Raw genomic sequence first — 27,358 nt, 5'->3', positions numbered from 1 at the left:
GAGTCGTTCACCTGCACGGGGCCGCGCCCTCTTGTCCCGAGGCCGCCGCGGGGGTTGCTGCAGTGACAGCAGCTACTCTGTGCAAAAGCTCCTTGCTGACACTTTCTTTAGAAAACCGCCAAGGCGGGAAGAGCAGGCAGTTGAATGGGCATCATGGGAAAGGAGAAAGTGACAGGCCAGGAACTGGGTGGGGGCGGCCAGTGGAGGGCGGGGTGCACAGGGCAGCAGGGGCAGTGGTTTCCAGCTCCTTGTGGAACGACCGGTGCTGGGCTCCTCACCTGCCTCCCTGCCCCCGGCTGCCCCTCTGCCCCTTCTTCAACCCTAGTTTGTCTCCTTCCTGCAAACCGCAGCCAGGTATCCCTGTCCTCCAGACTCTGCTAAGGGTCTGTCACTTTCAGGGCTCAGCGTAATCACTGTTCATCTCCATTTTATTAGTAATAATAGTCACAGTCAAAAATGCAAGTTAACAAGGGATGTGAGGGTGGCTCAGTTGGTTAAGCGTCCGGCTTTGGCTCAGGTCATGATCTCACGGTGTGTAGGTTCGAGCCCCGCGTCGGGCTCCCTGCTGACAGCTCGGATTCTGTGTCTCCCTCTCTCTCTACTCCTCCCCTGCTCGCGCTCTGTCTCTCACTCCAAAAAAGAAATACTAAAAGAAAGTTTTTTTAAATGCAAGTAAACAAAACAAGAGGACCGCAATCATCAGCGAAAACCAGTATCAACATTTTAATCACCGCTGTTCCTCAGGACGTACTTATTGCCGAAGGAGTGAGATTGCGTTGCACTTCCTTTTTTGGAACCTGCTCTTAAATAGGTTAAGAAATGAAATAATATTCCAATGTATTTTGGAGGCCCACAAACACGGGTCACCTGCAAAGCCCACACGAGCTTATCCAAAGCCCAAGGGAATGGCCTGGGGCTCCCGGGCATGGTTGCACACCATCCTCCCCAGGGTGCAAGGGTGATTATTATCAGGCTGGTGGGGATGCTCTCCTGGCTGAATGCACTGATCTGGATGCCCCAATTCTGTCTTCCTAGATCTCTGCCCTTTGTCTCGAGCAGAACAGGATGGCCATGTTCCAGGTGAGTTCCTAATTTCCCCCTACTTTGTGTCCAGTGACCTTGAGGCAGCTTTGGGGCACCCGTATTGTACCCTTGACAATTGCGTTACTGCCCTCCGCTGCGGCTCTTTTCTGTCCACGCTGTCATCCACCTCGGGGTTCTCCGATCCTTCCCCTGGCCACAACAAAAAAAATTAAAAAACAAGAGAGCAAGAAAGGAACGCTCTCATCTCCTTCTTTCTCTGCGACATGCACCCCCCCCCCCCCCGCTTTTTTCTTTTCCTTCTCAGAGATACTTGTTGAAGCACAGAGTCTCCTTTTTCCCCGGTTCCATGGCCACTTCACTGTTGGCTTTTTCGTTATGTTCAGAACGTTGAAAGGAAATCCATGCTTGGCGTTTTACCGTGCATTAGAGGGTAGCTGAAACATCCCTATTTCTCCCCCTGGTGTCCCGTTTCTCCTCAGAGATGCCCGCTGGTAACAGTTGGGTGATGGCGAGGGGTAGACGCGTCTACGTGCGTTTCCTCCACTGAAAGCAGGAACACGTGCGGTGTTGGGCGTGAGGTTGCACGAACACCACCCTGCCTCACTCCCGTCTTGCTCTCCCCACCTGCTTGTATCCCGGGTGGTGGTCCTCATCCACTCGTACAGATGATTTCAGCTCCTGGGCAGGGGGACGGACGCATCGTTTGAACTGTTTCTCTGTGGATATTCGGGTTTTTACCCCTCTTTTCCTGTTCTATACCGTGCCTCTCGGCTGACTCTGTATGTGTGTGCTCATTAGCGCAGGTGTTGATGGGGCATTCACCCGGAAGTTGGGTTTGTGGGTCAAAGGTACTCACACGTTAAACTGGCAGTCCCAGATCCTGGACTAGTTACTACTTTCACAAAATGTTGAAGACCATATAATTTCTGTGTTCAGCTTTTCCAGGCTGTTGCAAGAAGAAAAGGGATCCAATTCATGTTTTGAAGCCACTTAACCTTTTTTTTTCCTTGCCCCTAACATTGATGGCATTTATTTAGTTTAGATAAAGACTTCCAACACAGAACACTGTTAGGAATTAATCCTTAGGAACTATGTAAAAGAGATGTGATGTAAGGCAAGTATTATATATAAAGTATATATGTGTATTAAGTACGTGTATATATATATATATAAAGATGAAATAGATCAACAGTATTTATTTTCCTACAGAATTTACTGCAAGTTACCATGCTATGAAAACAAAAGCCGCCCACTCTTAATATGTCAAATTTGTTTAGTCATTTAAAGAAAAATATATGACTCCCATCACACAGATAATTCTAAATCTGCTTTGAAAATCAAATCATCAAGAAATCTCTATCTGGAGAGACTACGGACCTACTGTCACACTGTAACAAAGATAAGGCTGCTATCTTCACAGAATATATGGATAATTAGTAATCAACCATTAACATAGCGAATGTTCTAATATTTGGGGAAATACTGGGAAACTATTTTTTAAACAACAAAGTTCTGTGGACATTGTTTACCTTGCCGATGAGATTAGTTTGGAAAAGGGGTCTTGTTTAATCTAGAAAACCTTCAGAGTCCAATATAGTTCTGGGCTAAACAGATAACTGAAGATCCTTTACAAGGACAGGTAGGCTCGGAAATCACGCAGTCTTATTTTGAATCAGCTTGCTTTAGTCCCAGGTAGGGAATTAACGATCAAGTACCAGGAATTTCTGTAATGTACCCAATGCCAAATGGCTACTAACATTCTGTTTCCTACTATGATGACTCCTTGATTAGAGGTCGGTGGGAGGCATGAAACATATTGTGAACTGTAAAGTAAATTGTACTCCAATGCCCAGATCTCTAAAGATAAATCTTGTTTTTCAATATAAGAAACTCACTAAATCAAATGAATGCTACTTGGAGCAAAAGTAGTATAAGTAAAACGGGGCCAGGAAACTTCTAATCGCACAGGAAATACATGAAAGACTGAATCATTCTAAGAGAAGAATCATCTTTCCAGTAGCCCCACTGCCGTGGATGATATTTTCATGAGCCTGGGCCACCTTCTCCAATGAATACTGAGAACCTATTACAGGTTTCAGCCGGCTGTGCCCAGAACCTTTAAACCATAAGCTCTGGCAGTCTGGCATACGGCCAATCCAACTCCTCCACTAGCCCCATGAACCCGAACACTTCCTCCAGCTTTCACACGGGCGCTGTGGAGCAGAGCTCGATAAGCAGTAAAATATGGGATACCGATGGCAGCTCCTTGTTTAAAGTCCAGTTTTTCTGACGGTGGGTACACAGTGTGGTCTGCCGCAAGAGCATACTCAGCATAGCCCCCAGAGATGGTGCTGGGAGTGAAAACTCCGTCACCTTTCTTGAAAGTAGATACGTTACGTCCAACAGCTTCTGTTACCCCAGCCACGTCTGAACCAGGAGTATAGGGTAAGAGTGGTTTTATCCTGTGAGTAGCAGAACGAATCTATGTTTCCACTGGGTTTACACCACATGCATGGACCTTGATTACAACCTGATGGTCTTTTGGAGTTGGTACTGCCACATCCCGACTGGAGTTTCAGCACTCTGGTCCACCAAATTCAACAACTCCAATTGCTCTCATCAATTTCAGTCCAGTTGCCATGGTGACCCGGTTCTAGAGAGGGGAAGCGAATTCTGCCAGGGCTCACTCAGATTCCACAAAAAAGGGGACCGAAGCCACTTAACCTTAAATGTGATAATGATACTGGGGTGCCTGGGTGGCTCAGTCGGTTGAGTGTCCGACTTCGACTCAGGTCATGATCTCACAGTTCACGGGTTCGAGCCCCGCATCGGGCTCTGTGCGCACAGCTCAGAGCCTGGAGCCTGCTTCGGATTCGGTGTCTCCCTGTCTGCCCTTCCCCGCTTGTGCGCTCTCTCTCTCTCTCCAAAATAACCATTAAAAAAAAAATTTAAAAAATTAAAAAAATGTGATAACGATACTACAGAAGATAAATGAGACTCGCGAGTCACCGAATATGGATCTGTGGATCTGGCAAGCATCGTTCTTCTGGAATGTGGATGTTCACCCACCAGGAAGCTCCCAACCCCCGTGCCGCTGGGATTTTCTCAAGGTATAATTGGCATAGAACAAAACTCATCAATTAAAAAAAAACAGGAACGAGAGATGCTCCCTCTGTTCTTCTCACTTGGGGATTTACAAGGGTTTTAGGAACTCCACACTGGGCACCTAGAGGAGAGACCAGAATATGTTTCCTGTTGCTTCATAGTCCTGAGTAGCTGTGTTTGGAACTGTTCTAGCTCAGCGTCCCCTGCGAAGCCTTCTCCGCCAGCCCCACGCAGACCTGGCTTCTTTCTGTTCTCTGTTCCCTCTGCTCCCCCCACCGTTGCCCTCAGAGGACAGGAGCCCACCCTGCTGCCCGCCCTCCCTTTCATACGTGAGTGTGTAAGTGTCTTTCTCCCCCTGGCAGGCTCAGCTCCTTCTGTTCAGAAAGTGTGTTTTTGTCTTTATTAATCTTTACATCCTCGGGACTTACCTGCTCGTCTCTGTTTGGTAAACAAGTTGGAATATTGCATTCCCAGGGTAAGATGTTTTAATGGCTCATCTGTTTCTTTATAAAGGTTAAAGTAACTTTAGTTACATAAACACTGTATACTGGACTGTCTCAAATAGCGTAGGGAGCAGCAAAGAACATTTGTGTAGACGAGCAATGCAGTGTCATGTTGAAAAATGTGGATGTCAGGGCACGTGGGTGGTTCAGTCCGTTAAGCATCTGACTTTGGCTCAGGTCATGCGCTCACGGCTCATGGGTTCGAGCCCCGTGTCGGGCTCTGTGCTGACAGCTCAGAGCCTGGAACCTGCTTCAGATTCTGTGTCTCCCTCCCTCTCTGCCCCTCCACCACTCGTGCTCTCTGTTTTCAAAACTAAATAAAAACGTTAAAAAAAGAATAAGATAAAAACATGGATGTGGATGGGGTGCTGGGGTGGCTCAGTTGGTTGAGTGTCGCTCTCTAGGTTTCAGCTGTGGTCACGATCTCAGGGTCGTGAGATCGAGCCGAGTGTCGGCGCCACACTGGGTGTAGAGTCCGCTTGGGATTCTCTTTCTCTCTCCCCCCCTGCTCCTGACCCCGCTTGCTTCCATGTACACTTTCTCTCTCTTTCTAATTACAAAAACCCCTAACACGTGGGTTTGGAAAGCAGAAGGCATGTCTTTTCATCCCCGTGTCCTAGCTGTGTGACCCTGCACAAGTGACTTTACACTCTGTGCGCGTTACTGTCCTCATCGGTCAGGGCTGTCCCGGGATGGTGGCGATACTGAACCTCTACCACGAGAGAAAGACCTAGGATGGGACACACTGTCCCGTCTGTCCCCCAGCTGAGCCCTCCGGGCTAATGAGGAATATGCCATTGCAGGAGTCCTTGACCTTCCGGGACGTGTTTGTGGACTTCACCCTGGAGGAGTGGCGATGTCTGGACTCGGCTCAGAAGAACCTGTACAGGGATGTCATGCTGGAGAACTACAGCCACCTGGTTTCCGTGGGTGAGGGACCGTGCCACAGTGTGACTGGAACACACACATACACGTGTCACCTAGCTGGTACCTGCTCAGGGGCGTCTGGAGCCCCGGACGAGTTCGGGCCTAAGGCTCACTGTTGGGAAGTCGTAACCCTGTTTGCACCCCACATGGGACGCTGTGCCGTCGCCTGCTCTGTGGTGTGGTGCACTGAGGGGCATAGCTGTCCTCCTGGGCGGGCACCCAGGCCGGACCACCTTTGGTCGGCAGGGTTTGGTGTCAGTTCTGGAACCCATGTGGTGTTAATAACAAAGTCTGTGTCATTTCCCCTCCTCAGGACGGCTAGTTCCCAAACCTGATGTGGTCATCAGATTGGGACAAGGAGAAGAGGCCAGGACGGCAGAGGGAGAGACCCCGACGCGGAACCCTCCGGGTGAGCAGGTGCCGGGCCAGTCAGGCCAGGGGACCTGGTAGGTCAGTGAGAGCCTGGCGTGGGGGGCCCGCCTGGGAGCTCTTCTCCACGCCCCTAGACTCGGGGACACAACTTGGGTTCAATGAAGCGAGCTGCTGTCACATCCACGCGGTGCCCCTACCGACCGCCCTCCCGCAGCCCCCTTGTTCTTGCTGGGGTTCAGGCAGTGCACCCCGTTTGTTCAGGTCCCCTCTCTAGCTCCCAGTATCCTCGGTGGCTGGGGAAGTACTGAGTCTTCCCCCTGTGTGCTCCCCCTGCTTTCTGGAAGCTCGCAGGGCATTTCCTCTCTCTTGGGCGTTTGCATTTTCCTCAAGACGTGGGTGCAGGCATGAGGATTCCTCTTTATTTACACCCTGGGGGTCCTTCCATTGACACCTGTAGTCTTCTTCAGCCCCAGGGAAACGATCCGCCTGGTTCCTTGCAGCTGGTGTGGACCAAAAGCTTTGCTAGTGACCTTCAGCTAGGCCAGGCCAGGCCGGGCAGCCACCATGGCCTTGTCTATGCTCAGGTTGTGCGGACGGTGTCAACCTTCCCACGACCGTGTCCTCTCGTCTCAGCTCCTCAGTCCCTTCCAGACCTGACTCGACCCTGCCTGTTGTCAGGATCCTGCTGGCATCAATGCTTCCCTCCCACTCCCCTGTCTTTTGTGCCGTCTCTGTATTCACTGAAAACAGGTCAACCTGAGAGGACATTTCCCCAGGCGGCTCGCTCCAGTGAGCGCCGCCTCAGGCCTGGGCACAGCTGCCCTTGCCCTTGTCCGGTGGGGGGCTGGTTTGGTTGGTTTTGCTCTGGGCCCCTCGTGGGACCCCCACACTCTTCAGATGCAGATCTTCCTCCGTTTGTTGCCCACACACGGCGGCCGGTCCGTGGGCCCGACCGCAGGGCGTGCGCGTGGATTCTGGGACTGCCCCGCGTGCTCCGTGGACCAGCAGCCGGGGCCCTAAGCAGAAGGTCACGCGCTGGGGTCCACCTCAGGGTCACAGATGTGAATCCGCTCTGCAGCGGCTGTTCAGACACCGGCGGCAGAGCCCCGGCTGCGCTGGACGTGGGCCCGGCCGCGCCCTCGTGTCCCTTGAAGCCTTCCCCGTGGCCTGCGCCAGCCGGGCTGTGCGCTGTCTCTCTCGGGGCCTGCACCCCCTCCCTCCTCCCACGGCCGTTTGGGGGTGCACCTTCCGCTTTCTCGCTCAGTCTACCCTACGTCCGCGGCCTTGCGGAGATCCGTGAGGATTCCTGCTGTGCTGGCGGCGTGCTTTTTCCCACCTGCCGCGTTTCTGGGAATCGAAATGTCTAGTTGTCTGCGCAGCGGTGCCCTGGAAGGAGGAGGCCCACACTCAGAGGCGCGGCCCCCTCTTGGGGTCCCCGCTCCCTCGGGTTCGGAACTGTATTATGTTAGGGTAACCGTCCGCTCGTGCAGTGTAGGTGCGGCGCAGTGCGGGACACGGGGTCCTCCGGCGCGTTCCCCCCCTCACCTCCAAGGGCTGCCTCTTCTCAGGTTCGTGTCTGTAATTCTGCTGGTGGCACCTCCTGGGCCCGGGCATACCTCCACACCTGCATTTCTGGCGGTTTCTATTTTGCCCCCCACCCCCACCCCCTCCCCTCGGAACACTCAGGATGGAGCTCGTTACACCTCGGCCTGCGGGTCCCAGCTCTATACGAAGCTGGGTTCAGACCTGCTGTGCGGGTTCGGTGCGGAAGGGGAGGTGGTAGTCTCAGCTGCTGTGTTTGCACTCCAGCAGGTAACTTCTTCAAACCTCGCTCCGTGGGGGTGGCTTATCCTCTGCGAGAGCACAGACCCCTGGGAGAGCGCCTACATCTTATCTGTCCAGCTGTGAGGCTGGGGGCACGTTCGGCAGATCGTTTCGTTTGGGACGAGGGCAGAGGAAGGGGGTTCGGGGCTCATCCACAGCCCAGTAGTCAAGAACCTAGGCTTTGGAGCTCACAGGCGGGGTTCAGATTCTGGCTTCTTCGCTCACTGGCCGTCCCTCCCTCCGCACGCTGGCCCCAGAGTCTCTTTGCCTGTTTGTGGAGGCGGCTGATGCTAGAACTTCCGGGACAGTCTGAATTGAAGGAGCAGGTGAACGTAAGCCTGGCCCCTGGGAAGCCCTCGGTAAATGTCATCACTGTTGTCACTGTTGTGCATGGAAAATAGTTTTTATTACAGTCAAGGTTAACCAGACGTGTGTCACCTAATGGCCTGTGGACCCCTCAGGGTACCCCACGAGGTGGTTCCTCCCGGTGGAAATGTTTTCAGAAAGCCTGGGGTGGGCCTGGTTCTGTGCGTTTTGAGCGACACTCCAGGTAGATCTGACTCTGTGTCTAGTTAAGATCCGCAGTTTAACCATCCCCCGAGAGGGGTCCAGGGGCACGGGGACACACGGCCAGGCCTCCCCCAGGAGCCTGGGATCCGTTGGGACGGAAGGTGGGTCGTGTGGACTCACTGCTGGGCATTTTGCCCCTCTTCCCTCATTCCCCCAGACCTCAGGCCGCTCCGGGACTGCACATTCCCTGGGCCTTGGAGGAAATTTCTGGCAGGTCCCATAACTTCTCTGCTTGTGCCGAGATACAGAAATCTTCTAGGAACCGTTAGTCTGCAGAGTGGCCTCACGGTGGTCATCAGGGTTGTCCAGTCCCAGGTAGTGGCGTGAAGTCTGAGCTTCATTGATGGTGGTTGAGCTTTTCCCAGGAAAGTCTTTGCCTTTCTTCGTTTTCCCTGTCTTTTGTTTTCTTTTTCCTTCTCCTTCTAACTTTATTTACTTTGGGTTTATTTTGCTGTTCTTTTCTAGCTTTCTTCCTGATATTTTATCATGAAAATGCACACACTGAACAAGTGAAAGAATCATAGTTTGAATACCCATAGAATTCCACCTAGGTTCTACAGCGAACATTTTGCTCTGTTTGCTTTTTCTCATATCTCTATGTGTCCTAATTCCTCTGTCCTGCCATCAGCCCCCTTTCTTTTTTTTTAATGTTTTTACTTATTGTTGAGACAGAGAGAGACAGAGCGTGAGCAGGGGAGGGGCAGAGAGAGAGGGAGATGCAGAATCCGAAGCAGGCTCCAGGCTGTGACCTGTCAGCACAGAGCCTGACGGCGGGGCTCCAACTCACGGACTGTGAGATCATGACCTGAGCTGAAGTGGGTCGCTTAACTGACTGAGCCACCGAGGTACCCCTATCAGCCCCCTTTCTTTTTGTGATGTGTTTCCTGGTAAGTTTCAGAGACCAGTACATTTCACCCCTGAATACTTTCACAGGCATGTCATTAACTATGTTTGTGTTGAATGCTTTTTGTGATGTGTTTCCTGCTAAGTTTCTGAGATCTGGACACTTACCCCTGAATACTTCTGCAGGCATATCATTAACTAGAGTTCATGATTTGTTAGTAGTGTTTGTCCATAATGCTTAGGAGGTATTTTAATAAAAAAATTCATAAGTAGCACCGTATGGTATTTGATTGTATGTGATGACATTTATCATAATCCCCATGTATATGTTTCATGTATTTTCATTATATATTTATGCTGAGATGACTGTTCTTAAGTGATATTTATGGAGGTATAATTTATATGCCGTAAGCTACCTTTCTTAGGCGTACAGTCCTGTAGATTTGACAGAGATTTAGTCATGGAACCAAGATACTGGACCTTTTCATTCCCCTAAAGCATATCCTTGTGCCTTTATATAATTAAAGGTCTTCCTCACTCCCAAATCTGGGATTTGGAAATGGATTCTTCTCATTTCTAGTCTGATAGTTTTATTCTTTCTAGAATGTCCTATAAATGCATCTTATAGTGGCCTGCCTTATGGGTCTTGCTTCTTTCACTTAATGCTTCTTAGCTTCATCCGCGTTTGACATGTATCAGCATCTTGTTCCTTTTTGAAGGTGAATGATGTTATATTTGCTTATTCATTAAGCAGTTTATGCACATTGGATTCTTCTGGAATTTTTGGTCATTATGAAAGAAGTTGGTATGAGCATACACATCCAGGTGTTTGCATGGGCATGTTTTCATATTCTTGGATAAATACCTGGAGTGGTATTGCTTGGTCATGTGGTAAATGTATATTTAACTTCACAAGATATTACCCCACTGCTTCTCAGCATGGCCGTACCATTTTCGTTGACCACCCCCAACATAAGAATTCTGGGTGTTTTGTATCCTCGTCATTACTTGGTATTCTGAGTGTTGTTAGTTTTTCTTTTTAGTAGATGTGTAGGGAGCACCTTACTGTGATTTGAATTTGCATTTCTCCAATAACTAGTGGTTAGTGTCTTTTCATGTGTTTACTTGCCATCCGGACATCTTGGGCGAACTGTCTGTGGTAATGTTCTGCCATTTTTGTTGCTATTAAATGGTAAGAGCTCTTTACATTTTCTAGATGCAAGTCCTTTATCAGCTATGTGTTCTCTGTGTATTTACTCCCAGGCTGTGGCTTGTTTTTATCTTACTAGTGTCTTTCAAAAGAAGACATTCTTAATTTTGATAAAGTCCAGTTTATGGTTCTTTTATGGTTCATGCCCTTTGTGCCCCATCACACAATTCTCTGTCTAACCCACGGTAGCACAGATTTTTCTCATATGATTCCTCCTTTGGAAGATTTATAATTTTAGCTCTTACATTTAGGCCAATGGGCATAATGAGATAAGCATTCTTTTTATCTGGTGTGAGGTAAGGATCAATGTTCTTTTCTTTGCATATGCATATTCAGTTCCAGCAGCATTTTTGAAAAGACTATATTTTCTCCATCGATTTACTTTGTCCCCCTTATTGAGAACAGGTGAACACATATGCGTTGGCCTATATGCCTATACTACATTGTCTTAATTCCTGTAGCCTGATATTAAGTGTTCACATCAGGTAGTATGAATCTTCCAACTGTGTTCTTCCTTTTCATAATGTTTTGGCTGTTCTGGGTCCTTGATATTTTCATATAAATTTTAGAATCAACTTACCAGTTTCCACATAATAGCCTGCGGGGATTTTGTCTGGGACTGCCTTGAGTCTGTGGATCATTGAAATACTTAACAACATTGACTCTTACAATTCATGAACATGATGTATCTCTCAATTTATTTGGGTCTTTTAACATCTATCTCAGCAATGTTGTAGTTTTGAATGCACAGGTCTTGCGTAGGAAGTGCGATTGCAATTTAAACATTCTATTTTAAAACATTTAGTCTTTGTCACTATCTTCTTGTTTTATTTTTTTATTTAAAACTGTTTTTTAATGTTTCTTTATTTTTGAGAAAGAAAGAGAGGCAGACTGCAAGCAGGGGAGGGGCAGAGAGAGGGAGACACAGAATGTGAAGCAGGCTTCAGGCTCTGAGCTGTCAGCACAGAGCCCGAAGCGGGGCTTGAACCCACGAACCGTGAGATCATGACCTGAGCTGAAGTCAGACTCTCAACTGACTGAGCCACCCAGGCGCCCCTATGTTATAATTTTCAAATGTATTATATCTACATACGTTTTAACTCCCCCCAGACAGTGTTATAATTTTTGCTGTCAACTACCATTCATATCTTAATTCAAAAGGAGAAAAATAATCTGTTATATTTACCCAGATATTTTACCATTTCTGCTGCTCTTTATTCCTGAAGTTCTGTGCTTCCCTCTGATACTATTTCCCTTCACTCTGAAGATTCTGTATCATTTTTCTTAGAACGAGTCTACTGGTGACAATATCTCTTAGTTTTCCTTCTGTGAGTTTTTAAATTTCATCTTCATTCTTTTTTTAAGTTTATTTATTTATTTTGAGAGAGAGAGCGCGTGCGCAAAAGCAGGGGAGAGGCAGCGAGAGAGGGAGGGGGTGAATTCCAAGCAGGCTCCGTGCTGTCAGCACACAGCCTGACGTGGGTCTCGATCCCACAAACCGTGAGATCATGACCTCAGCTGAAACCAAGAGTCAGAAGCTTCACCGACTGGACCACCCATGCACCCCTCATTTTCATTCCTAAAAGAAATTTTTGCTGTATTTAAAATTCTGGGTTGACAGTCCTTCATCTTTGGTATTTTTAAGATGTTCCATTATATTCTGGCCTCCATTGTTTCTGATGACAACTTTACAGTCATTTGAATCACTGTTTCCTTATACACGGTGTGCTTGTTATTCAAGATTTTTTTTAAATTTTTAAAAATATTTACTTATTTTTGAGAGAGAGACAGAGTGTAAGCAGGGGAGGAGCAGAGAGAGAGGGAGACCCAGAATCTGAAGCAGGCTCCAGGCCCTGAGCTGTCAGCACAGAGCCTGACACGGGGCTCAAACCCACGAACCATGAGATCATGACCTGAGCCGAAGTCAGACGCTCAACCGCCTGAGCCCCAGGTGCCCCAAAGCTTTTTTTTTTTTTTTTCTTTTTTGACTTTGCTTACCAGCCATTTGATTGTAATGTTTCTGGGTGTTTGAGTTCATCTTGTTTCTGGTGTGCTAGGCTTCTTGAATCTGTTATGTCTCTCTCCAAATTTGGAAAATTTTTTGACCTTTATTGAGATCTTTTTTTTTGCACGAATTTCTCTTCCTTTGAGGACTCTAATGACATGAATGTTGGGCCTTGGGATATTGTCTGTTCTGCAGGTTGGCAGGTTGGATCATCTCTGTCAGTTTAACACCCAAGTTCATTGACTCTTGTCTCTGTCGTTGCCATTCTTCTAAGTCCATCCCATGAGTTGGTGTTCTAATTTCAAATAATTGTGTTTTTTAGTTCTAAATTTCAGTTTCTTTTTTACGGTTTCTGTATCTCTTGAGAACTTCTATTTATCCATTTTTTAAATTTAGCCATTTATTTCAGGTGTGTTTGCCTTTATCTCATAGAGCTTAGTTATAATAGTTGCTTAAATGTCTTTGATAATTCCAGTATCTGAGTGATCTCAGGATTGGCATCGGTTGAATATCTCTTCCCTTAGGAAGAATTGGTCACATTTTGCTGGTTGTTTGTTATATTGAATAATTTTGGATTCTATCTTAGATAATGGCGATGGTTTTGTTGTTTTTAATCTTTGTTTATCATGTAATAAACCCTGTTAGATTCGGATCACCAGTTTTGTCTCATCTTCTATGGATGTTAATTCATCAGTTAGGTTTTCACTGACTTTTGTGTGCTTCTTTCGATCTTCCCTACGTATGCACCTTTCAAGTCTTGGTCTGAGACTTGAGTGGTGATGTAAGTCTTTGTGCAGTTATCAGAGACCTTGCCGTCCTGCTTCAGGTCTGTCTCATGCATTTGTCACTCAGATGCTAGACTTGCTTGAGCTGTGGTTTAAATCTTAGTTTAGTTCAGTTCTTAAAGCCTTGGCGAGGCTTTTCTTGCCCTTGCACACAAGCCACAGGACTGGGGAAGTTCATATACCACGGGGACAGAATCTCGCAAAAAATGAGGGAGGGACAAAAAGGAAATTCGCTAGAAAAAATAAGAGGAAACTCACTATATGAGCTGCTTCTCTACCTTTTGACTCTCCCCTCAGAGTCCGCCTGCTTTTGTTTATTTTTCAGAGTCCTCAAGTAGTCGGCTTTACATAATTTTGTCCAGAGTAAATTTTAGTTGCAAGAATCAGCAGGAGAGACAGGCTATAGTAGACATCTTCCACGGGGGCCAGTAATGGAAACCTTGATTTTATTCATTCTTGCTTTTATCTCTATTATTTCCGTGCCCCTGCTCATTTCAACTAAATTTCTTTCCTTTTCTAGTTTCATAAGGTAGAAGCTTAGGTCGTTGCTTTGATAGTTTCCTTTTCTTTTTTTTTTTTCAACGTTTTTTTTTGTTTTTTTTTTTTAATTTATTTTTGGGACAGAGAGAGACAGAGCATGAACGGGGGAGGGGCAGAGAGAGAGGGAGACACAGAATCGGAAACAGGCTCCAGGCTCCGAGCCATCAGCCCAGAGCCCGACGCGGGGCTCGAACTCACGGACCGCGAGATCGTGACCTGGCTGAAGTCGGACGCTAAACCGACTGCGCCACCCAGGCGCCCCGATAGTTTCCTTTTCTAATGTAAGCATTGGGAAAGTTACCACAGTCTCTGAGTACTGATTTCTCTGTTTTCACCCCTTTATTGTGGTGTAATTGGCAGAGAAGAAATTGCATGTCTTTGTAATGCACAATCTGCTAAGTGTTGACATGCACACCCATGAATCCATCACCACAACTAAGATAATGAAGTCATAGAGTGAGTTGGGAAGTATTTCCTCCCTCTTCAGCTCTTCCGAAGAATTTGTATAGAAACCGGTATTATTTCTTTTTTTTTTTTTTTAATTTTTTTTTTCAACGTTTATTTATTTTTGGGACAGAGAGAGACAGAGCATGAATGGGCGAGGGGCAGAGAGAGAGGGAGACACAGAATCGGAAACAGGCTCCAGGCTCTGAGCCATCAGCCCAGAGCCTGACGCGGGGCTCGAACTCACGGACTGTGAGATCGTGACCTGGCTGAAGTCGGACGCTTAACCGATTGCGCCACCCAGGCGCCCCAAGAAGCCGGTATTATTTCTTAAACGTCCGGTAGAATTCCCCAATGAAGTCAACTGCACCCGGAGTTTTCTTTGTGGAAAGGTTTTAAGCTACCATTTCAATTCCTTTAAATACTTACTGGTTTATTCATATTATTTCTTCTTTTTTTGATGTTTGTTTTTGAGAGAGAGAGAGAGAGACAGAGCACGAGCAGGGGAGGGGCAGAGAGAGAGAGAGAGAGGGAGACACAGATTCTGAAGCAGGCTCCATCCAGGCTCTGAGCTGTCAGCACAGAGCCTGGCGTGGGGCTGGAACCCACGAACCGCAAGATCATGACCTGAGCCGAAGTTGCACGTTCAATAGACTGAGCCACTCAGGTCCCCCTCATGTTATTTGTTCTTGAACGAGCTTTGGTAATTTGTGTCTTTCAAGGAGTTTGTCTGTTTCACTTAAGTTGTCAAATTTATTGGGATAAAGTTGTTAAGGTCAGGCATAGGTCAGGGTAAAGATAAGAGAAGCTAAAAAATTTTAGCAGTCAAAAGTCTTTATTGGGAATTAAGGTCTCGGTCGAGGTTCCGTGGCTTGGGGACAGAGAGAGAAAGGAGTCCGGGAAGTCACGCCTGGGTGTGGTGGGGTAGGGTTTTTAAGCTGCAGTGGTTCCAGGTTTAGGTCCGGGTGGGCCTTTTTTGCACCAGGTCGTGCTGTCGCTCGGTGATTGGTTGACCTTCAATTCATTCTGACGGGCTGCTTGGGGCTTTCCATTGGGTTGCGCTGGCGAGATGGCCGTCCCCTCCACTGTGGTTCCAGGGACATCCTAACATTCCAGCCTCTTATTGGTGATAATGGGCGACGGATCTGATCTGGCTGCTTCCTGCGGGTATAAGGGCGACATCATGGTATGTGGGGTCTGAGGTTGGAATGCGGGATAATGGCCGGACCACCATCTGGTGAAATGCAACCTGGGAAACTTCATGAATTCGTTTCTGTACGAAACGGAGAAAACAGGGTAAGAGCATAAGTATTATACAGATAGCAACTAGTGGGGTGACTATGGTGAGGAGCCAAGTTAGGAGGGGTGATTGCCACCAGGAGGTTAGGGGGTCTGAGGATCCTGGGTGGGCAGATAGAGTTTTTTGGATTTCCTTTAGGTGTTCTATATTGGTTTCAACTAAGCCTGATTCATTGAGGTAGTAGAAACATTCTTCCCTCAGGAACAGGCATGTTCCCCCTTTTTCTGCTGTCAGGAGATCTAGGGCTCGTCGGTTTTGTAGAGTGACCTGTGCTAGGGAGTTGATCTGCCTTTGTGAGGCAGATAGGGAGGTTCCTGAGGCTTCTATTGCGATTTGGAGCCTGTCTGACAGATCCCCGGAGGAGCTAATGGAGTGTATTAGGGAGCTGGTCCCAACCCCGGCGGCCAGTAGGGAGGTGGCCAGGGATAGTCCGACCATTTAGTGGGAGGAAAACGGCTTGTTTTTGGAGATGGAATTCGAGGAGTTGATGGAGTTCTTCCTGTCCGTATAGGGTGAGTTGGGGGATGATGGTGACTGGGAGACAGATAGAAGTGTTTTTGGGTATTTGTTTATAAGCTGTGCCATTGCACCAATAGAATCCCCCTGGGGGGGATTGTGGCTAGGCATAGGCAAGGGGGAGGGGCAAGTTGGGGAGGCATAAGAAGAGTAGCATGTTGGGTGAGATGTGTTGTATTGAGGGGGTCTCAGTGAGGATGGGAACCTGTAGGGAGATTTGACTTCTGGGGTGGTTGGTGGAGTTAGTGACGTTGGGAAAGGGGGTGGCGAATGGGACGGCTATTACTGGATCCCGCTGGAGGGATGCGCAAAGAAAGCAGTGTGACAGGTTAGTTAAGCCGGAGTGGTTAAGCAGGACTGTTCCTTGTCTGATTAGTGTAAGCCATGAGAAGGGATGTTGTGTGGGGGGTGTCTGCAGTTGGGTTTTGAGCTGGTTTTCTTGGTCCGTGATTGTTTGGGTAAGATCTTTAAGGTTGGAGAGGGAAGGAGCCATTGAGGGTTCATAGGTTTGATAGATGGTTAAAGAGGAGACGGGTTAGAGTGATGGCCGTTCTGATACAGTTTGCCCCTTGTCCCCGTTTGCCAGTGGATATCCCACGGATCAGGGATAGTAAGGGTAAAGTTGCTACCTTGTAAGCAGAAGCGGCCGGTCTTTTTCCCTGTGAAACAGTTTCAGTTGAGCCAGTGCATGTTACAATAGCTATAGGGCCATTCTCCATATTGGGTGGGGGAGGTTTGGGAGCATATACTGTTGGTTTGGCCATATAAAAAGCAAATAGCGGGCTGTATGTGTGCAGCGGCTTGGAGGGTGTTGATTTGTGGAAGTAGTGTGGCAGTATTGAGTCTGGGGGAGAGTTGGAGAGATATTTCAGGATTTTCAACAAAGAGCAGATGGAACAATTGTATGCGTGATGGGGAGAGGTGTGCCAGGGCCTTATGTGTAAGGAGATCAGATAGACGGTGCAATGAGAGTACCGTTAGGGGGCAGTGTAGGGTAAGTTTGAGTGCCTCTTTGGTTAGGGTGGCAGCCGATGCAAGTGCTCTGAGGCAGGGTTGCCACCCCTTGATAGTAAGGTCCAGTTGTTTAGAGAGGTAGGCGACAGCTTATAACTTGGGGCCACATGGTTGGGCTAGGAGCCCTGTTGCAATTCCAGCCCTTTCATCTGTGTATAAGACGAAAGGCTTTGAAACATTGGGGAGGGAAAGGACTGGTTGAGTGACTAGAGATGTGACCAGCTGTTGGAAGGCCCTTGCTACCGATCCCCGGCTGGAGAGTGGGCCTTGAGGGGTTTCTTTAGCTGCTTTGTATAGGGGGGCTGCGTGTACAGCAAAGCTAGGGATCCAGTGCCTGAAGAAGCCCACTAAACCCAGGAAGGAGAGGATTTCGTCTGCATTAGTAGGTGGGGACAGGGTCTGGAGGGCTTGGAGATGGTCTTGGGTTAGGGCCTTGGTAGTAGGTGTGAGTGAGACTCCCAGGAATGTGACTGTGCTAGTACAGATTTGGGCTTTGCGTGGGGAGACTCGATACCCCAGGTTAGCCAAGAAGTTTAGGATATGGATTGTATCTTATTTGGTGTGGTCGAAAGAGGTTCCACATAGTAGGAGGTCATCTATGTATTGTAGTAGAGTACAGTGACTAGAGAGTGGGGCTTTGAGGAGATCCCTGGCCAAGGCCTGCCCAAAGAGATGGGGACTATCACGGAACCCCTGGGGAAGTACCATCCATGTGAGTTGGCAGGCCAGAGAGGTGACTGGATCTTGCCATATGAAGGCAAAGAGGAATTGGGATTCAGGATGTAGGGGAATGGTGAAAAAGGCATCTTTGAGATCAAGCACTGTAAAATGGGTTGTGGATGGGGGAATTTGGGAGAGGAGGGTGTATGGGTTGGGCACTACTGGGTGGATGGGGATTACAGCTTCATTGATTGTTCGGAGGTCTTGTGCTAGTCTATATGAGCCATTAGGCTTTTTTACAGGCAAGATCGGGGTGTTGCAGGGGGAGTGACATGGGATTAGGAGGCCTTCCTTGAGTAGGCCATCTATGATGGGCTTTAGGCCTAGTCGGTGGGTGTGGGAGATTGGGTATTGGGATCTAGATGGGAATTATGATGGATTTTTGAGTTTAATGAGGACAGGTTGGTGGTGGGTGGCGATTGTTGGGGTGGATGTATCCCATACGATTGGGTCTACTGGGAGGTCTGGGTGTGGGTTGAAGCTGTGGTCTGTGTTGTCTGTGATAACAGCCAGTAGGAGATGAGTGGGGGAGGGAGAGGGGCAGATAGCTGGTAGGTGTATAGAGGCTCCTAATTTATTGAAGATGTCTCGGCCCAACAGGGGGATGGGGCAGGAGGTGATGACTAGGAAGGAGTGGGAGAAGTGGAAGCCATCCAGGCAGCGGGTGAGTACCGGTGTGCATGGGGGAATGGAGGGGGTGCCACTTATGCCCATGACCGAAATGGAGGATGGCGTGGTGGGGCCAGAATAGCTCGGCAGGACGGAATAGGTAGCCCCCGTGTCCAACAGAAAGGAGATGGACTTACCCGCCACCTGGAGTTTTACCCTGGGCTCAGCGTGGGTCACCAGAGTTACTGAGTCTGGGCCTCGTCAGTCGTCATCCTCCATCTCCAGCAGTTGGAAGGCAGAGTCCAATCCGGGTGAAGCCTCGCCACGTGGAGGCGTTGCGAGTCTGTCGTCCCTTGGGTTAGGACAATCGAATTTCCAATGGCCCATTTGCTAGCACAATGCGCATGGACTGGTAGGCTTTTTGGGATGGGGACACTGACGAGACCAGTGGCCTTCTTGGCCACATTTAAAGCTTGGCCCCGGAGGGGGCTGTGGTCCAGAGGGCTTTATTGTGGCTGGCCTTAGGGCAGCTACCAAGGCTTGGGTCTGTAATTGTACCTTTTGTTGGAGACGGGCCTGTCGCCGTTGTTCTTGAGCTTCCTCTCGGCCATTAAAAACTTTAAAAGCCATCTTTACCAGGTCGGCCATAGGGGTTTGAGGACCATCTTCGGCCTTTTTTAGTTTTTTTGAATATCAGGGGCTGGTTGGGAAATAAAATAGGTGGCCAATGCTGTGGCCCCGGCGGGGGTGGTAGGGTCCAGTCTGGTATACTGGGTAAGTGTCTCTGTGAACCGGCTAAGGAAGGCTGTGGGGTTTTCATTGGGGTCCTGTATTACTTCTTGAAGTTTGTTAAAATTTACTGATTTGTTTGAGGTTGCCCTCATTTCTGCTAGTAGGCACTGGATCATTTGGTCCCGGTGCCGGTGACCATTGCCCGCATGTTGGTGGTTCCAATAGGGGTCGGCCACCGGGACAGCATCGGCCCCTACGGGCATAGTGGGGTCGGTCATGTGGGTTTGGTCTGCATGTTCTCTGGCTGCGGCCTGGATGCGCTCCCTTTCCTCAGGGGTGAGGGTAGAGGTGAGGATTACATGGATGTCATGCCATGTGAGACTGTAGGCTTGAGCAAGGTATTGGAATTCCTTAATGTATTGGGTGGGGTCAGCCGAGAATGACCCTAGCTGCTTTTCAATGGCGGATAAGTCTTGGAGAAGGGGACATGAATGGGAACCAGGCCTTCAGGTTCTGCCACCTCTAGGAGAGGCAAGATGGCCGCTGGGGCCTGTTCGATGGGAGGGGCCTGAGCACAAGTTCGGGATGATATGGGAGGTGAAGGTGGGACGGCTGGAGGTAGTGAGTATGGAGGGGGGCGAGGGCCAGTGGGCCAGGGCCGATGGGCGGCGTGGCTAGATTCTCTAACGGGTCGGACATCGGGGAAGTTGGTGAGGTGGGGTCATCGGGGGTTGTGGGTGGGCAAGGAGCATGCGTGCAGAGGGGCAGGAGGAACATAGGTAGGGGCGAGACCTGAGGTCCCAAAAGGCCATGACGTAGGGTATTTCTCCCCATTTTCCCAGCCGATGGCAGTAATTGTCCAGATCGGTTAAGATTTGGTATTGTAAAGACCCCTCGGGTGGCCATTGAGGATCATTATCTAATTTGTACTGAGGCCAGACTACAGTGTAAAGGTGGATGAGTCGGTTACGACGAAGTTCGCCTTGTAAGCCGAGGAAGTTTTTTAACAGACATTGGGGGGGTGGGGTAAGAGATCGAGGCGGTTTAGACTCGTTACTCCCCATTGGCGTGGCAGGGCGAGGCATCCCTTGCGCTGCAATAAGGGGTCTGTTGGCGTGCGGGCCTTACGGCGTGTGGAGGAAAGGAGACTGACTTGCGAGACATCTCTCCTGGGTGTCAGCCGTAGCTGGAGGAGGGAGGGAGGGAGGGGTCTGTCCTACTTACCGGCTCCTGTAGGCGCTTGTGAGTAGGGTGGTTGGCGTCTGGCTTGGCGAGGAGGGAGCTCAGCCAAGGGAGGCGAACTACTGCCTCCCCCCCCCCCCCACCCCGGGTTTCGACACCAAATGTTAAGGTCAGGCGTAGGGCAGGGTAAAGATAAGAGTCAGAAGCTAAAAGATTTTAGCAGTCAAAGGCTTTATTGGGAATTAAGGTCTCGGGCGAGGTTCTGTGACTCAGGGAGAGAGAGAGAGAGAGGAGTCAGGGAAGTTGGCGCCCGGGTGTGGTGGGGTAGGGTTTTTAAGCTGCAGCGGTTCCGGGTTTAGGTCCGGGTGGGCCTTTTTTGCGCCAGGTCGTGCTGTCGCTCGGTGATTGGTTGACCTTCAATTCATTCTGGGGCTTTCTGTTGGGTTGCGCTGGCAAGATGGCTGTCCCCTCCACTGTGGTTCCAGGGACATCCTAACAAAAGTTGTTGATAATACTCCTGTATTATCTTTTTAATTTCTGAGAGCCCCTGGTAGCCTTGTTCTAGTTTTAAAAGTGTAATCAGAGGCGCCTGGGTGGCTCAGTCGGTTAAGCGTCTGACTCTTGATTTTGGCTGGGACATAATCTCACAGCTTGTGGGATCGAGCCCTGCATCGGGCTCTGTGCTGACCGAGCAGAGCCTGCTTGAGATTTCTCTGTCTCCCTCTCTCTCTGCCCCTCCCGTGCTCTCACGCACTCCCTCTCTCTCTCAAAATAAATAAACTTAAGAAAAAAAAAAGTTTAATCACAGATAACAGTGAAAACTGTGAACCTCATTTAAAGGGAAACCTCTCCGCCAACTAACGCCGGCTTCGGTGCTGCAGGCTGGAAGTTTTTGGGGGCAAAAGAAGCATGCCCAGTCTCTCTTTGCTGCTGTCATCTCGATGCTAGCAGGAAGCCTTCTTCCCAAAGTAACCCCGCCCTGTTCACCCCCAGAGGGGCCACATCTGGCTTGTGGACCGTGTGCGTGTGTGTACCCGTGCTTGGCTCCTTGATCTCTTCACACCCCTATGTGGCCTCTTTGGCGCCCGTTGTTTTTTTGGGTGCAGCTGGGGTGACACGCCCTGTGTGTCCCCCAAACTCTAGCAGACATACATCAAGCAAGTTGTCTCCTGGAGTCCTTACTAGACGAGGGGTCAGGTGAATACGCTCCTCCCTCCTGTGTTGTTGGGGAGACAAAATGCCACAGTTTTCCCACAGCTCTCCTGGAAGAGGTCTCCCTCCCCTGCTCCTTCCACCTTAACCTCTCAGACTTTTAAGGCCTGTGTTACTACTGAGGGACATTAAGTGGTTCGGACCTGCTCCTTTTAAGTCCTGCTAAGATCGCTGGACTAGAGAAGCACTTAGTAGTATTGTATTAGCAGCCTCCGAAAGAGAAAGAGTGGGCTTTTTTTTTTTCCCTCCTGATGAGAACTTTTAAGGTTTACTGTCTTAGCGGGGGTACCTGGGTGGCTCAGTGGGTTAAGCATCCGACTTCGGCTCAGGTCATGATCTTGTGGTCCACGGGTTCGAGCCCCATATTGGGTTCTGTGCTGACAGCTCAGAGCCCGGAGCCTGCTTCGGATTCTGTGTCTTCCCCTCTCTCTGCTCTTCCCCCCCCTCCATGATCTGTCTCTCTCTCTCTCTCTTTCTCTCAAAAATAAATACACATTAAAAACAAATTTAGGGGCACCTGGGTGGCTCAGTCGGTTAAGCATCCAACTTCGGCTCAGGTCATGATCTCACAGTCTGTGGGTTTGAGCCCCGCATCGGGCTCTGTGCTGACCGCTCAGAGCCCGGAGCCTGCTTCGAATTCTGTGTCTCCCTCTCTCTCTGCCCCTCCCCTGCTCATACTCTGTCTCTCTCCCTCTCTCTCTCTCTCAAAAAAAAAAAAAATGTAAAGCCCTTAAAACAGTGCCGGACACATAAATGTCCCCTGCTATGCCATTCTTATCATCCTTATTGATGTTGTTCATAGCCACGTGGACCCCCCCTTATCTTCTTTGACTCTTTGGTCATCCGTATAGGAATCGTAGGGTTAGTTTCTTGACGTCTGTGGAAAACCCTGTTGAGGCTTCCTGAATACAATTGCACTGCGTTTATTTTTTTATTTAAAACAATTTTTTTTTAACGTTTATTTATTTTTGAGACAGAGACAGAGCATGAACGGGGGAGGGTCAGAGAGAGAGGGAGACGCAGAATCTGAAACAGGCTCCAGGCTCCGAGCTGTCAGCACAGAGCCTGACGCGGGGCTCGAACTCACACACCGTGAGATCATGACCTGAGCCGAAGTCAGATGCTCAACCGACTGAGCCACCCAGGCGCCCCTGCACCGCGTTTAAAGACAAGCTGGGCGCAGGCTCAGGATTGGCATCTTTACGCTGTTGAATTTTCTCATCTGTGAACCCTTAGCTTCTCTTTTCTGTTGTTTGTCTTCAGAAAGTGCTCGCACATCTCTTGTTACATTTATTCACAGATACTTCTTAGTTATTGCGGCAATTGTGAATGGGATCTTTTTTTCCCGTAATGTTTTCTTTTTTTTTTTTTTAAGGTTTTATTTATTTTGAGAGAGAGCGAGCGAGCGAGCATGCACAAGCCGGGGAGGGGCAGAGAGAGAGGGAGAGAGAGAATCCCAGGCAGGCTCCGTGCTCAGTGCAGAGCCTGACACAGGGCTCGATCCCATGACTGTGAGATCATGACTTGAGCCAAATCAAGAGTCACACACTTGGGGCGCCTGGATGGCTCAGTCAGTTAAGTATCTGACTCTTGGTTTCGACTCAGGTCATGATCTCACGGTTTGTGCGTTCGAGCCCCGGGTCAGGCTCTGAGCTAACAGCACAGAGCCTGCTTGGGAATCTCTGTCTCCCTCTCTCTGCCCCTCCTCTGCTCGCCCTCTATATCGCTCTCAAAATAAATAAACATTAAAAAAAAAGAGAGAGAAAGACACTTAACCGACTGAGCCACCCAGGCGCCCCTCCTATAACATTTTCTAACTGGCTAATATCAGTGCATGAGAATGCTAATGATGTTGATATAATCAACCTGTGAACAGAAACCATTCTAGATGGCTTTTGTTAATACTAATAGTTCTTAGGGGCACCTGGGTGGCTCAGTTGGTTAAGCACTGACTTCGGCTCAGGTCATGATCTCACAATTCGTGAGTTTGAGCCCCACGTTGGGGTCTGTGTTGACAGCTCAGAGCCTCAAGCCTGCTTCCGATCCTGTGTCTCCCTATCTCTCCGGCCCTCCCCGATCATGCTATCTCTCAACAAAAAAATACTAATAGTTCTTAGATTCTCTTGAGTCTTCTATGTAAAGAGTTCTCTTCATAAAAACAATCTTGTCTTTTCCTTCCCAATCGTACATTTTCTTTCTTTTTCTTGTCTTCTATCAGGGCCTGTAGTACAGTGTTTAATAGATGCAGTGATAGTGAATTCTTTGTTTGTTTCTGATTTTAATGAAAATAATGAGGACAGTGATAGGAAAATAATAATAGGAAGTATGTGAGTGCTTGCTATGTTCTGGATGCTTTTCGCACACTTAATCCTTGGACAACCCTGTCAAGTCGGTTGGCTGTTAGCTTCATTTTATCGATGAGAAAACTGAGGCCCAGAGAGGTGACAGAACTCCTAAAACCCACCATTACATGCATTTGCTGTGCTATCTTGAAAGATCCCTTCCATCCGAAGCTTCTTCTGTATTCCTCGTTTGCTAATGAGACTTTCTTAAACATCATGAATGTTACTATTTTCTCGAATGCTTATTTTCTGCCTCTGTTGACAAGGTAATTTTTCTCCTTTGATCTATTCATGTGGTGGATTACGTTAATAGGTTTTCTGATATTGAACTGTTCCTCCACTCTTCTGCTCAACTCTACTTGGTTGTGACACATTTCTTTCTTTTTTTTTTAATTTTGTTAACGTTTTATTTATTTTTGAGACAGGGAGAGACAGAGCATGAACAGGGGAGGGTCAGAGAGAGGGAGACACAGAATCCGAAACAGGCTCCAGGCTCTGAGCGGTCAGCACAGAGCCCGACGCGGGGCTCGAACTCACGGACCGCGAGATCATGACCTGAGCCGAAGTCGGCCGCTTAACTGACTGAGCCACCCAGGCGCCCCATGACACATTTCTTTTAATAAATTGAAGTCTGCTCATGTTTAAGAGTCTTGCATTAATGTTCAGAAGTGAGAAAGAGCTTCGATTTTCTTTTCTTGTGCCGTCTTCTGGTATACGAGGTTATAGTGGCTGCATAAAACAGACTGGGCACTTTTCCTTCTTTTTCTAGTTTCTGAAACTAATTGACTGCAGTATATCTGTTCTTGTGAGTTGATGGCAATCATCTATGAAAACTTCCAGGGGCGCCTGGGTGTCTCAGTCGGTTAAGCATCCGACTTCGGCTCAGATCATGATCTCATGGTCCGTGGGTTCAAGCCCTGCACCGGGCTCTGTGCTGACAGCTCAGAGCCTGGAGCCTGTTTCGGATTCTGTGTCTCCCTCTTTCTCTGACCCTCCCCTGTTCATGCTCTCTCTCTGTCTCAAAAATAAATAAATGTTAAAAAAAAAAACTTCTGGGTAGGATGCCCTTTTTTAGGGCAAGACTTTTGATTACAGGATGAATTTTATGATTTTCAAAATCATTACTGATTTATTCCTGTTTCCTATATCCTCTGTCAATTCTGGTCATTTTTCTAGACAGTTGTGTTTCATCTGAGATTTCAGATTTACTGACCTAAGGCAGTATTCTCTTTCGATTAAAAGAAAAATAGGTTTCATTTTTACCCAAGTAGATCATGGCTGAGGTTTAAAGAATGAGAGAAGTGTGGTAAAGCTATAAAGAAAGTCAAAGTCATTATAAACATAAAATGCAGGATAGTGATTATCTGAGAAGAAAGAAAACGAAACGGGCACATGAACTTCAAAGGTAATGATAATTTGTTTTTTGGGTGTTTTTTTTTCAGTGAGTACGTGTACGTGCACTCAAGTGGGAGAGGGGCAGAGGGAGAGAAAGACTCTTAAGTAGGCTCCAGGCCCAGCTCGGAGCTCTATGTGAGGCTCAGTCCCACGACCATGAGATCATGACCTGAGCCAAAATCAAGAATCCGATACCTAACTGACTGAACTACCTGGGTGCCCCTGTTTTTCTTTTTCTTTTCTTTTCTTTTTTTTTTTAAGTAGGCTCCGCACCCAACGTGGGGCTTGAACTCATGACCCTGAGATCAAGAGTCACATGCTCTTTTCACTGAGCCAGCCAGGCACCCCACGATAATTTGGTTTTTAGTGAGTGGTGGATAGCAGGTGTCTTTTGTATCACTCTTCCTTATAATTTATATGTATCTCACGATAATTATGTAGAATTTTCTGCTACGGAAGATTGAGATTTAGCTCACTTCATTTCTCCTGCCTCTCACACACATCCTCACACCAAGACGTTTTGTTCCCCGGTGTTCCCAGGATGATTCTACCACAGATGTGGTTCCCGACAGTACTTCTGTCTACAACGTTATGGCTGTATATACATAATAGGCAGCTGAGCCGTGCGGTAATCTGTGATTAGTTTAGCTCTCCCGCGTAACTCTTTGCTTCCTTTGGTTAATATTTGCTTTATTTCTTTGCTTTGCTTCTTTCTCTACGTACTTCCCGCCAGCTCAACTTGAACACTCCATAACCAGCCATCTAGAGTGGCTCCGGATGCTTTCCAGAGCTATCAGGTGTTCCAATCAATGTCATAACCCCTGAGCTTGTCTGGAGCCATCTGACCCTCTCCCTCCTGGGTGGATTATCCTCATCGCTGCTCGCGTGGCTGCCCTCACATCCTTCACCATCATTCTGGGGGCTCCCTCCACTTTCTGCTTTGTTGGAGTCCCCATTCGCTTTATGCCACGCCCTCTTCCACGGTTCATTGGAGCACCGTCTTCCAGGACTCGACTCAGAAAGAACGTAGGTCCATGGGAGGTACATTTGTTGAGGTTGTTGAATATCTAGAAGTGTTGGTTATCCTCGTCCTAGATGGAGAGTTGAGCTTGGGGTAGAGTTCTAGGATGGACGTTTCTTTCCCTTAGACTTCTGAAGGCATTGCACCATTGTCTTCTGATTTTCAATGTTCTTTTGAGAACTCTGAATCTATTCTGATTATTATTATTATTGTTTTTTAACATTTACTTATTTGAGAGAGACAGAGTGTGAGCGGAGGAGGGGCAGAGAGAGAGGGAGACACAATCCAAAGCAGGCTTCAGGCTCCAAGCTGTCAGCACAGAGCCCGACGTGGGGCTTGAACTCACGGACCCTGAGATCGTGACCTGAGCTGAGGTCAGATGCTTAACTGACTGAGCCACCCAGGCGCCCCTATTATTGATACCTGGTATCAATTTTTTTTTCTGTCTGTAAGCTTATAAGATCCACCCCTGCCCGTTTATCTCATGTTCGGTGACGTTTCTCCATGTGCCTTGATATGGGATCATTTTCACCAGTATTCCTGGGCACTTGGGTAGGAGATCAATCCCCACAGGGATAGTTGCTCCTTTCTCGTACAGAGCCAAGGTGCTGCAGAGACTGACAGCCACATTTCAAGTCCAAGTGGCAAGCAAGTTGTTTTTCGTTTTTTTGTTTTTTTAAAAAAGCCCTTTTCACTTTGTCGAAGATTCCAAGTTGACCCTAGAACAATAGGCACCTCAGGCCACAAAATCATCAGCCCCTAATGGTCGGACATCTGGACTCCCAGAAGAACAACAGGTGTTCAGGGCCCCAAGCAGGCAACATAGTCTTATCAGTGTAGGGAACATTCTAGAAACTGACTTTCCAGACTTCAGCCAGGAGCCAGGCTTGCTGTGTTAGCATTTCCCGGCACGCTCTCTTTACTGATGCTCTTTATTTCTTCATGTGGATTTGAGTTACCATATTGTAAACTTTCTTTCTTAGAGCTGAGCTCCAAGGTAGGTCACACAGTGACAGCAGATGTACAGATGGAGCTTTCGGTGGAGATCCAAAACAGGTCAGCCCCCCAGGCTGCTGTGAGGCTGCCAGTTTTCACTGCTTACGGGGCAGAGTTGGGGAGCCAGTGGTTTGGGGTACAGGGAGA

The 27,358-nt window shown here is 48.3% G+C and overlaps 1 protein-coding gene and 1 pseudogene across 7 annotated transcripts in view; one reads left to right on the top strand and one right to left on the bottom strand.

The window, feature by feature from the left end:
* Window positions 1-27,358, top strand: part of ZNF674 (zinc finger protein 674) — a 35,205-nt gene that overhangs the window by 1,462 nt on the left and 6,385 nt on the right. The window contains exons 1-5 of one of the 7 annotated variants that reach the window (XM_045050519.1): window positions 4,026-4,154; window positions 4,342-4,486; window positions 5,456-5,582; window positions 5,893-5,988; window positions 18,323-18,386. In XM_045050519.1, the coding sequence (XP_044906454.1) occupies window positions 4,036-4,154; window positions 4,342-4,486; window positions 5,456-5,582; window positions 5,893-5,988; window positions 18,323-18,342 (507 nt within the window). In that variant the 5' untranslated portion in view covers window positions 4,026-4,035 and the 3' untranslated portion in view covers window positions 18,343-18,386. Of the gene's footprint in view, window positions 1-1,035; window positions 1,081-4,025; window positions 4,155-4,341; window positions 4,487-4,964; window positions 5,583-5,892; window positions 6,026-18,322; window positions 18,387-27,358 lie in introns of those variants that run through there. The other 6 variants (XM_045050517.1, XM_023248879.2, XM_045050518.1 and 3 more) reach the window with 6 other exon arrangements.
* Window positions 3,103-3,843, bottom strand: LOC123383319 (annotated as a pseudogene).

Source organism: Felis catus, chromosome X (assembly GCF_018350175.1).
Source record: "Felis catus isolate Fca126 chromosome X, F.catus_Fca126_mat1.0, whole genome shotgun sequence".
NCBI lineage: Eukaryota > Metazoa > Chordata > Mammalia > Carnivora > Felidae > Felis > Felis catus.
This window is presented reverse-complemented; position numbering and strand designations above follow the sequence as displayed.